The sequence below is a fragment of the Mytilus edulis genome, chromosome 8 (assembly GCF_963676685.1).
Source record: "Mytilus edulis chromosome 8, xbMytEdul2.2, whole genome shotgun sequence".
Lineage (NCBI taxonomy): Eukaryota > Metazoa > Mollusca > Bivalvia > Mytilida > Mytilidae > Mytilus > Mytilus edulis.
The window spans coordinates 54,555,554-54,568,691 of record NC_092351.1 but is presented as its reverse complement, the minus strand read 5'-3'; the positions used below and the strand labels follow the sequence as shown (position 1 = coordinate 54,568,691).

The 13,138-nt window shown below is 31.7% G+C and overlaps 1 protein-coding gene across 1 annotated transcript; it reads right to left on the bottom strand.

Annotated features, from left to right (window-relative positions):
• Nucleotides 1–495: 495 nt before the first annotated feature.
• LOC139485896 (large ribosomal subunit protein uL22m-like) lies at nucleotides 496–13,043 on the bottom strand. The gene is made up of 7 exons (XM_071270552.1): nucleotides 12,925–13,043; nucleotides 9,308–9,347; nucleotides 4,755–5,028; nucleotides 4,073–4,138; nucleotides 2,644–2,721; nucleotides 1,481–1,550; nucleotides 496–748 (listed from the first exon to the last, which is right to left on the bottom strand). Exons 1-7 carry the CDS (start codon nucleotides 12,938–12,940, stop codon nucleotides 531–533), a joined length of 762 nt encoding a protein of 253 aa, XP_071126653.1. The 5' UTR covers nucleotides 12,941–13,043; the 3' UTR covers nucleotides 496–530.
• Between the last annotated feature and the right edge of the window lie 95 nt (nucleotides 13,044–13,138).

Here is a 13,138-nt window from a genome sequence, read left to right as displayed (position 1 = left end):
TCTCACTAACAGGTTTACTCCTAGAAGTTTCAAAACTTCAACACAGTATAAATAACAACTTAACAGTTAGGCAATGCATAGTTATGCTGCAATTATTTTCAGTAAAAAGAGGAACAGATTGATTAGGCTGCATACAAAGCCATCAGGGAATATTTGTTCAAAAGTTGGAAAATCAGATCTATAAACTGGTATATTTGAAGCAAAAGGCTTTAAAATGAATTGCCAAAAGACCTTTTTATAAACCTTCATTGGTTTGGTGCAAGCAAAGTGGTTAACCTCTTAACATTTGGTATGTGCCTGTCCAATTTCGGGAGCCTATGATGTGGATGTGTGTATGTTGCTATATATTATATTTTTATTTTATTTTATTGCAACACAAACCCATCGAAAAATTGGGGGTGATCTCAGGTGCTCCAAAAGGGTAGACAGTAAGTAGATTGGGTACACATGTAAATAAAAATGCCTTACACATCAATCAGATCATCCAACATCACATTTTTATTTTTAAAGCATTTTATTGGTTAATCATATCATAACGCTAGGAAAATTCTCCTTTTTCTCTGGTCTTTAATATAGTTCTCCATTTTTTCATATCCTGTTTCTGGCGGGGGATAGTAATGCTTGGGTGGTTTCCCCTCTCGTAATCTCAGGAAGTAATGAACATAACGATATCGAACTCTAGATCCTCGACCTCGACCCATGATACGAAAGCCTTTCACTATTGCAGACTGTTTCATAAAAGAATCCTCTGAAAAAAAGTTTGAAAAAGATTAACTATTTGAAGGAAATTTTTACAATTCATGTTTTCATTTTTTTGCAATATATTGACAAAAAATTTGTAATTTATCATAAATTGTAAACATACATGTATCAATTCATACTGGACAAGGTGATTTTAGCACAGACAAATTTTTAGGGGAAAGTGACCCAATAATTATTTGTATTACTGTTAAAGGAACAACTTAACATAAACCATCACTTATTTAATTTATTATTCCAAACTTATCAACCCAAAAGCAAAACAATAAAAGTTTTAAATAATCTGTGAAAAATATATGAGATAAATATATGCAGCATCTGGTAACCCATTTAGGAAGAAGATCCTGCATTTGTACTTTTTTAACCAACTAAATTCATCAAAATTTCAAATCACATCACTAAAGGGTTGTATTTCTGTGCTTACATTGAAATTCTGTAGACTTGATCAGTTGTTATGAACTTAAACTGTTCTCAAAGTTGTGTTACTGATTTCAAATACATTTTATAGGTACTACAACCAAAGCTCCTTTATTTTGACAAATAGATATAAGTTTTCAGGATGACAGTAGACTAGGATATCTACCATAGATTTAAAAGTATTGAAATTTTCAGGATAAAATTAAACTGTGTATATCTACCATAGATTTATTTCAGTTTTAACCCTTAAAAATACTTGGTTAACTTAAATATTGTACTGTTAACTACAATATTGTATACTTACCAACCCACATATTTGATTTAAACTCTACATTGTGGTCCTTGACAGCAATTTCCTGGCATTCTTCTATTGTCTAATAAAAAGAGAAAAATCTCATCTCAATTGTACTAAGTGATTATAATTTTTTCTTAAATTATTTTAGGTCCGTTCCAACATACTTTCTTTCTTTTTATTCATTTTTAGGAGAACAAAAATTCTATTCATTACATGTCAGCACCCCACTATTCTGTATTCTTCATTTTTTGGTCTATTTTGCTTATTCTATATATTTTTGGCCTTTATTCTGTACTTTTGCCCATTTCGTCTTCATTCTTTTGTATTTTTCCATGGAGATTTATGTACAGTATCCATACATTTATCTATTTATTTTAAGAGGATATATATAACAAATATGCTTTAAGAGGATACATGTACATGTATAACAAATATGCTTTAAGAGGATATAACAAATATGCTAAAAACTTATGACATTAAAATTTTACTCAGTAATTCCATTATCTAATTACCATATTATTAATTTCAAATTCTTGTTCACCAAATTTTTTATATAGATTAATAAACATTCATTTCATATATATAGAATAAAAGAAGAATGTTTCTGAGGACAATTCCCAGCTGTAGCATTGCAATTATTCCCAGCTGTAGCATTGCAATAATTCCCAGCTGTAGCATTGCAATTATTCCCAGCTGTAGCATTGCATTTATTTCCAGATGTAGCATTGCAATTATTCCCAGATGTAGCATTGCAATTATTCCCAGATGTAGCATTGCAATTTTCCAAGTTAAAAAGGGCATGACTCTAGAATGGTAAATAACTTACTGGCCCAATTTGAATGTGTTGTTAGCATTGTGTATGAGTTTCATTAAACAAACTTCAAACCTAAGGGAATATTTTAATGTGATAAGTAGCTTTCCAAAACAAAATTTGAAAAATGAGAAAATAGTGAGACCAAAAACAGGCCTATTGTACCTTGTCTTTTGCATGAGACTAACTTAGGTTAGAGTGCTGAAACAATAATGGGATTGAAGGAAAGATGGAGAGACAGAATGATAGAAAGACAGAAAGGGTAACACTTAATGACCCCATCCTCTATGGTACATTGTGGTAAGGGCATAACAATTTAAAAAAGTCAACAGTTAACTGTAAAACAAAATACACTGCATACCTCTTTAATGATATGTGCCCCTTTGTGCTTTTGAAATGATAACTGTTTGATAGCTTCATCTACTGACATCCCACGAATCTGGAAAAAATTAAACAGAATATGATATTTCAGATTTAACCTAAATTACATATAAATGCATTTTGATTGGTTTATGTTAATTGTAAACCTTCTTTTAAAGTCAATTAATAATGACAATTTTACATAAAAATCAAAACAAACACCACAAGATACTGTGCATTCGTTAATTTTTAAGTGGGTAACGATATTCATAAAATGAGGAAAACTACTATTTTTGTAGATATTAAGTGCCAGTCTGCCTAAGAATCAGGCAGTGGTGAAAACATGACCAAAAAAACCCCACCCTATTTGACATTGATTTCAGTTCATGATATGTAGTTATGCACAAAAATAACATTCATTTCCATTTTCTTTTCTGGTAACAGAAGATACAATTTGGTTGAAATGCACTAGAAATTAACGAATAAGGGGAGATAACTCTGTAATTTGCTATCATTCTAACCAATTTCTAACCATGTTATTTGATATTACCAGACAAACACAAACAAAAGACTAACACTTTTTAACTCAGGATGATGGTTAGTATTAAATAGCATGATTAACTGGGTGGGTTTCTAATCATGTTTTAATTTTTACTTAAATTGCCTGATTCTTACAAAGACTGACACTTAAATATAATGTTTTGACAAAGTCTGCATTAACATTCCAACAGAAAACTTGTAATTCATTGAACATTTAAATTCGTGGTTCTCTAGTACCCAAAAAATCTATGAAAATTGGTATCCAGCAAATAATAAAATAATAATGAATAGAGATTTGATTTACAGGCAACTCGTGGTGTTCCTGGACTGAGAATTCTTTTTGTATATGAGTCAGTTCATTCTGACCTTATGCCAATAGGACTATATTGAAGCCATGTCAAATTCTTTTAAAAGAAATATGCGCATCTGTATCAAACTCATGAAACTGGAGGATCAAAATATTGCACTTTACTTGCTGCAAATCAGGAAAGCAAAATGTGTAAGCCAAGCATTTAAACATTTGAAATTTTATTGTTATAAGTGGTGAAATATCCTACAGCAGTGCATGAAATTTGGTGGTGGAATCTGGTTCTCTCTTAACTTTTAAACAATATATATACAGATAACACTTCTGTTCCAATTATCTGAAAAAATATGTTCTTTCTATGTTATGTCAGTAGGCAAGGTCCCCTTCTTTATGAAGCCACAAAAGTAAATTCAGAGGTAAGCAAGAAAATTTGACCTGATATTTGAATTTTAACTAATAAAGGACTAAGATTAAACAAACAGAACCACAGAATCAATAGGTCAAGAAAAGGATAAATTGGGAAAAAATTAGAGAAATATAGTCAATTGTCGCCTATATAGAAAACATAATATTAACTACTTACCATAAGTGCATGATACCAAAGTTTTTTTGGACTGTATTTAATGTGCTTTCTCAGATGACAAATTTCCTACAAAAAACAAAAATCATCTTATTTATAATGTACATGATGTAGTAAATAAGGTTTAAATAGCTATTTACTGTCAATTAAGAAATTATTGCGAGGTTTTTATTAATGCGAATAATGCGACTAGGTGAGTATCACAATAATAAGAACTTGCATTTTAATAACAGAAACATAAATCTTTATGCATATTTTTTTGTAAACGCAATAATTAAACTCGCAATGTTGTCCATTCGTGAAAAATATAATAAATGCACGCAATAATTTCTGAATTTACAGTAATGTGTTTTTTCTGATGACATATTTCCTACAAAAAAAATCTTCTTTCTTTTTGTTTTTTCTCCTACATATGTAGCATAACTCATGTTGAGAAGCTATCAGTTTCATTCCAACATTATTGCTGTTCAAATAAAACAACTAAACGTTCTGATGGCTAGCCTAATAATGTAGATATGTAGATAAGGTTTAATTGGCTATTTTATGTTCTTTTAATTAATGTAGATAAGATTTTTATCTTTATTTAGCTATAATGAGATATAGAATGGGGAACAATAGGGGGTGCATGTGGCCCCCATTCCCCTTAAAATCAAATGGTAGCTCCCTTAACAACAACAATACTTACGGCTGGTCTTTTAGGGTCTCCAGGCTTCTGTGGTGGATAAACAATTTTATTATAGTCTAACCATTCTTTTTCTTCTTTGAGCTTAGGCCAACCAGTTTCTGGATCTGGCATAGATTCATTTTCATCATTTCTTGGAATACTTGTGTGGAACTGTCTACATCCTGATAATTTGTGAGTAGATTGGTTGACCGTTAAACCACAGCAGACTACAGACTGATTTATAGCAGGAGATGATTGGAATAGTCTTGATCCTAAGCTTTCATTGGCTAGTAGTCTTAAAGGAAAAAAAAACAATCATTAAACACATTAATTCAGTGGTTGTCATTTGTTGATGTGTTACATATTTGTTGTTCAGTCATTTTTTGTACATAATTTAGGCTGTTAGTCTTCTCGTTTGAAGTGTTTTACATTTGTCATTTAGGGGCCTTTTATAGCTGACTATGCTGTATGGGATTTGCTCATTGTTGAAGGTTGTACAGTGACCTCAAGTCGTTAATTTCTGTGTAATTTGGTCTCTTGTGGAGAGTTGTCACATTGGCTATTATACTGCATCTTCTTTTAAATATTAACACTGACAAGCACATGTACAGGAACAACAATAAAATCTGAGTAAAGATAAATAATTAAAACCAGCTCTCTTTAACTTAAAGCTACAATGTATTGCAAAAAGTAAACCGTAAAATTACAGAAGTATCAGAACTGGGCAGGCCTGTCAACTGTACAGATTTATGGGGATATGCCCCATAAACAGGTGTTACCCTGAATTTTTAGAATTCTTTGCAGTGTAGCCTGTGCTATCCGACATACATGGGGACCAGAAAATATTTTTGGATTAAAAGCAGGGTGTAGGAATACAAATGTACTCATATTTTTCTGTAAGGATAGGCTTATTTTGAGACTATGAAAATGTGTCGGTTAAAGCAGGATGTTGGAATACTCAGGTGTCAGATTAGGCAGTTTACACTGTATTATATTAACAGAAAACATCAAAACAGACATTCAAATGAATTAAAAGGGTGTTTAAGCACATGTACTTATTCAAACAATACAGTACTTAGTAGATTTAAAACACTTATGACAATATAAGAGGAGCATTAATAAGTTCCTTTTGCACTTAAAATACCAATGGAGATTTTGAAAAGTTTGCATGGGTGCAAAATGTTATAGCTAGTTGCAATCTTTTTTATCTGCTGCAGGAGAATGAAAATGTTTGCCTATTTTGAAATAGCTGCTATGACCTTGCCCTCAAAATAGAAAAAAAATCCTCCCTTTCTCATATCTATAATACTAAAATTACGAGGTCCAATTTGTCAGCCGTCATCGGGTAAAAACGACAAATCAAAGAATTCAACTCTATATATAACTAATATAGGACAATGGTGTAGATTAAAAATTACACCACTCCAGACCCTTTTGTTTTCCACATAATTAATATTGCCAATAATTAACAAGTTCCCGGTCAAATCCGATACCGATACCAATAGTATATTCACCTGTTAGCTATTACCTTATCTGTACGTTCCGCATTTGACAGGCGCACCACCAAACGGTGTATTTAGGATTTTTCTATATACACGGGTCATAATCAAAGGGCTGACACTACTAAATTCAATCATTGTCAAATTGTTCCCTATTGTAGTTTTATTCAGCAATCAGCAAGACTTTCTAAGATAACTAATATAGGACAATGCTGAACATTGATTAAAAAATACTCCATTCCTGGATAGCCAGGACCTTTTGTTTTCCAAATAATTAATATTACCAATAATTGATAAGTTCCAGGTCGACGGGTTCAAACAGAAAGATTTGAAAGCAGAGAAAACTTTGTATCTTATAATCGACATGACTTTTTCAGATGACAATACTAATTACTAAAATAAGGCTTAGGCATAGTTATATACTTTAATTCAGTCACGGACCCGCGATATCGCGGGTGTGTACTTGTAGCATTAAATATTATGGTAAGTTCTGTAAAGATATTCCTAATCATGTTATAAATTGGACAAAAGATTTTGTCAGAAAACCAAAATGTTGATGCCCACATGGCCATAATAGCCAGAACATTCATCATAATCTGCATCAAGTTGTTTTGACTTCCTAAGACTTATCACTGGGGTTGTATTGACATGAGTAACATAACAGGTGCTACAATGTGGAGCAGGAACTGCTTACCCTCCCAGAGCACCTGAGAGAGTTTTAGGTGGGGTTTGTATTGCTCAGTATTTGGTTTTTTATGTACTGTTTTGTGTACTGTTCTTTATGTTCAACTTATGAGTTTGAATGTCACTGTACATATGTGGTATCCTTCCTTTTTCTTTTCATAAAAATTTCTTTCAAATTTCATTTGATAAGGGTTCGGGATGTGTATACAAAGAGCATAGGTCCAGTAGACAGCAGTCAGATATTTATATGAGGGGGTCTCATTAGGGGAGGGGGTTTGATCCTGTATTCCGCTTATCGTTGCCATCATAGCGCATGTAATTTCCTGTGTCCTGCCAGACTTAGTTTCCAGTTTTCACCCTTAACTATTCGACTTTCACTTGTCAAGCTTAAACCAGTTGCTTCGCAGGGCGCAGCATTATACGACCGCAGAGGTTGAACCCTGAACGGTTGGGGCAAGTATGGACACAACATTCAAGCTGGATTCAGCTCTAAATTTGGATTGTGATTAAATAGTTGACACAGCATAGGTTTCTGACACAGAATGAATGTGGTCTAATGAACTGTTTGAAGAAATTTTCTTTTTTATTTATGAAATTTCAAATGAGAAAAATTGAACCCAATTTTTTTAATCACATCCCCCTTTCCCTTATTCCAAAACTAATCTCAATTAAAATTTCTAATGGAGTTTGCAACAATAACTACTCATTTAAATACATCATAAAATATTAAGATGTAAAAAAACTGCTTGTTGTCACTGAATGGTAAAGATTATTTTAATTTATCAGTTGGTAGTAAAAAGTGAATATACATTGTATATTGTATATAACAAAGATTTAAGTTGATTCTGGACAAAGAAAGATAACTCCATTTAAAAAAAAATCTTGCTATTGCACAATATTTTGCAATTAGATATTTCTTGCTTACTATTCTGGACAAAGAAAGATAACTCTAATTAAAAAAAAATTTGCTATTTCACAATATTGTGCAATTAGATATTTCTTGCCATTGCGCAATACTGTGCAATTGAAAAGACTTGCTATTGCACAATACTTAATATAATAATTTTAACTTGAAAACTGGGCCCATAATAAAAAATCTAAGTACATTTTTGGATTCAGCATATCAAAGAACCCCAAGATTTCAATTTTTGTTAAAATCAGACTAAGTTTAATTTTGGACCCTTTGGACTTTAGTGTAGACCAATTTGAAAACAGGACCAAAAATGAAGAATCTACATACACAGTTAGATTTGGTATATCAAAGAACCCCATTTATTCAATTTTTGATGAAATCAAACAAAGTTTAATTTTGGACCCCGATTTGGACCAACTTGAAAACTGGGCCAATAATCAAGAATCTAAGTACATTTTTAGATTCAGCATATCAAAGAACCTAACTGATTCATTTTTTGTCAAAATCAAACTAAGTTTAATTTTGGACCCTTTGGACCTTAATGTAGACCAATTTGCAAACGGGACCAAAAGTTAAGAATCTACATACACAGTCATGACAGTTAGATTCGGCATATCAAAGAACCCCAATTATTCAATTTTGATGAAATCAAACAAAGTTTAATTTTGGACCCTTTGGGCCCCTTATTATGTTGGGACCAAAACTCCCCAAATCAATACCAACCTTCCTTTTATGGTCATAAACCTTGTGTTTAAATTTCATAGATTTCTATTTACTTATACTAACGTTATGGTGCGAAAACCAAAAAAAATGCTTATTTGGGTCCCTTTTTGGCCCCTAATTCCTAAACTGTTCGGACCTAAACTCCCAAAATCAATACCAACCTTCCTTTTGTAGTCATTAACATTGTGTTTAAATTTCATTGATTTCTATTTACTTAAACTGAAGTTATTGTGCGAAAACCAAGAATAATGCTTCTTTGGGCCCTTTTTTGGCCCCTAATTCCTAAACTGTTGAAACCAAAACTCCCAAAATCAATCCCAACCGTTCTTTTGTGGTCATAAACCTTGTGTCAAAATTTCATAGATTTCTATTAACTTAAACTAAAGTTATAGTGCGAAAACCAAGAAAATGCTTATTTGGGCCCTTTTTGGCCCCTAATTCCTAAAATGTTGGGACCAAAACTCCCAAAATCAATACCAACCTTCCTTTTGTGGTCATAAACCTTGTGTTAAAATTTCAAAGATTTCCATTCACTTTTACTAAAGTTAGAGTGCGAAAACTAAAAGTATTCGGACGACGGACGACGCCGCCGACGCCAACGTGATAGCAATATACGACGAAAAATTTTTCAAATTTTGCGGTCGTATAAAAAATCAGCAAATCTTATGTCATGCTTAGACCCCAGTGAGACCCACACATAATGTCAGATCAGTTTCCAGAACTAGGGTAGCCCCTACCATACATACATTACTTACCTTGTTTGTAATGACCCATGCCTTAAAAGCCTACACAAATCTGTAAAAAAAAAATAGACAGGATTTAATAAGATATATATTTTGATAAGATATGAAAACATATACATGTATAAACTTTATAAAATCGAAAAGCAGTGCATAAAATACAAGAAAAAAATTCAAATAATTACATGTAGTTTAAACATATTTTATTTGCTTAAATATGCAAAAGGGATGAGACACAAGTTAATCACTTATATATAATATAGTCTTCTACAATTCAAATAGTTTATGAACATGTACATGGGATCCTGCTAACATGTATAACCCCGCCACATTCTGTATGTACATGTAAGTGCTTGTCCTAATTTAGTAGCCTGCCATTCAGTTGTTGTCGTTTGTTTATGTGTTACATATTTGTTTTTTTCGTTCATTTTTGTACATAAATTACATTGTCATTTCGGACCTTTTGTAGCTGACAGTCATGACTATGCGGTATGGGCTTTGCTCATTGTTGAAGGCCATACAGGGAACTCTGTTTGTTAAATTCTGTGTCATTTGGTCTCATTTGGTCATTTTTGGAGAGTTGTCTCGTTGGCAATCATACCACTCTTCTTTTTTGTATGTACGTGTATAATCATGATAAATTAGGAAATTATAAATTTTGAATTTTGCAAAAAACGGTTTGATCAAAATTATTGTTTTTACAGACTTTGTCTTTTTTTCACACAAGTATCTCCCTAATATTACAGACAATGTCCTCTATCACAGCTGGCAATACTAATACTATCCACACAAGGCAATTTCAAGGACTGGTAAACCTTGAATTCTGACCTTGGCTATAATTATAGTTATCAAAGGTACCAGGATTATAATTTAGTATATAAACAAGCAATCTTCAGTTCAGTGGAAAATTACACAGAGCAGCGGTGTATGTACAGTAAGAGGAAACAAAATAGTACAGACATATTTTGACTATGTTGACCACATGTAACATTTATCTAAATAATTATGACGTCGTTAAATTTTAATTATTTGTTTTTGCTCTGACACCTTCCTGCGTCAGCCTTTCAACACATCATATTAATTATTTGGACAAATGTACATGTAACAGGGTAATATATTTTTTTGCCTGTTACTCCTTCCAACCATACATGTAGCCTTTCAAGACTTCAAAATTATTTGGACACTTGTAACACGTGCCTAATTAATATAATTATTTTATTGCGGGTTTTCACTTTCCAGTAGTGGCAGAAGACTATAGACTAGTACTTTTCTTCTAAAAAGGGTTCATATAAGGGAGCAACCATTTACCTTCAATGGGGGTGTATTTTTTCGAATTATAGTTATCCTGTAGCATTGTAAACTCGTACCAACGTCAACTTGTACCACTAAAAACAACCTTGTACCACCACTAACCTGTACCAACTTATTTAAATGCATTTAAATGGTGTTTAATGATGAATATATATTTTACTTTACTCAATACCTCTTAAGTCTGTAAAATATATATAATTTGAAAGTACAATGACCAATTTGCAGCTCATGTTCATTGTCTATTGGATAGAAATTACAGTGGCAGATTTGCTTTGTTGTCTCCCTTGAATAGACTCTTTTTTTTAAATTCTACTGATAATTATTGGATATTCCAAATTAGTAACAATGAATAGATTTGGGTACTTTTCAATTGTTTCTCAAAGGAAATTTGAAAGAATTTATTTATTGTGTTTGAAAGGTTTTAAATTGTTGTAAGACCAACAGTTATAAAGTATGAAATTTATTATATATTATATTCAGCGTTATCAGACCGTGTGAGGGCTGAAAAGCCAGTGAAGATCGCTGAAAAGCCAGTCAAGGTTGTTTAACACTTCCATATATACATGTATATATATATATATATATCCAGTAAACATAAGCCAGTCAAGGTCGTTAAACACTTCCATATATATATATATGGACTGTTTAAATGTAACTTAAATTTGTAATAAAGATAAAGCAAAACTTATATTTGTAACAAAGATAAAGCAAAACTTATATTTGTAATATTATGGGAAAAACAGTAAAAAAAAAACAGCCCCCCCCCTTTTCATACCCCTAGATGTAGATTATTAAAGTATTAGCAGTTTCACTCCAAGAAAATATAAATTTTTCATGAATAAATCTTAGCAGTTAATCAAAATGATTTCCAAAATGAAATTGTAACTGTCTATAAATACATTTGTGTAACAATGAAATGTAACTGTTTCCTGTTAAGGGGTTTCCCGAATTTTCCAGCCAAAAAGCACATGGCTTTCAACAATTGTAAACATACAATGAAGCATTCAATTTGTGATCATAAATTACAGCTTTAATTTTCCCGTTTGAATGGTTTTACACTAGTAAGTTTGGGGCCCTTTATAGCTTGTTGTTCGGTGTGAGCCAAGGCTTCGTGTTGAAGGCCATACATTGACCTATAATGGTTTACTTTTTTAAAATTGTTATTTGGATGAAGAGTTGTCTCATTGGCACTCACACCACATCTTCCGTAGTATATTTATTAATTAATTTAATTTGGATATAGATATTCAACTTAAGGTACAGTTAAAGCAATGTTTTTACTTTATTCTGGATTAAAACAAGTTTGAAAGATCAGTGCCTAAAAAAATTGTATTTTTGTCAAAGTTTTTATTAAATAAAGTATAAAATTCAAGTAATTCAACTTTATTTTTATAAATTTAACAAAAAAAAAAACCATAAAACATTCATATTTTTTAATACATTTTTAATGGTACGACTTCCCAGTGGTACCAGTTGGTACGAGATAACTTTTTTTGTACGAGTTAACGTGGTACGAGTTTTCGGTGGTACCAGTTAACTTGCTTCCTAATTTTTTCTTTTCTTATCTTAGTCAAATTTATTCAGTTTTTCAAGGTGATCAACAATGATCAACCAGATTAGTTTTTCCAAAATTTAACAATATAATATGAGGACGAAGTCCCCAATTAAGGTAGAAAAATCAATAAATTTAAAAAAAAAAAAATCGGGAAAATTTTCACGAATTTTTCATTCTACTAATGAACTCAAAATCGTTAACTTTTTTTTCAGATCTACTTCCTGTTCCGGTCTTGTTGCTTCCTGTTCCGGGCTTGTTGGCATGAGACTTTGAATAAAATGTTTATTTATCAACATATCAACAAATATAGGACAGAATTCAACACCCAATCATTTTTAATTATTGTTTGATATGAAAAAAACGTTACCTGATAACAGCGTTTCTTTGTTTACATTGAATATGACGTCATAACTTAAATAACAACAGAACCATTGAATATCAGAAATGTTACGGTATTTCTGTTTATCAACATGTTTGAATAAATAAAAATTAATACAGACTTCGTCCCCATCCACAGGTAATGCCTGCCTCATATTATGTTAAGGGAATTTGCATGCAGCATGATTTTTATGTCATCTGCATGACCAGAATATTTTTTTCAGCAAATTCATTTGGGGATCAGAATATTTTTTATTTTTATTATTGTTCCCTGATTCAGTGATTGTTTAAATCAATTTAAAAAAACATTTTGTTTTTAAATGCATCTAGTGTTTAGTTTTCAGTGTAATTTGTGTTTTTTAATTTTAGTTAAAGTTGAGATCATTACTTTTCAGGCTCATCATCAGTTTTTCATTTTCTTATTGACCTTGATCATGTAGATGCTTGAAATTGCATATGACAAATTGCCTGTTTTGAGCGTCAGGAAGATTTGGTCAATGTTGATTTTTGCAACATTATCTGTTGAAATGTAAAATGTTTTATAAATTATTTCGTACTCTGAGCCTCTGTTCTGTACCGTTTGGTACATTCAGTAATCAAAG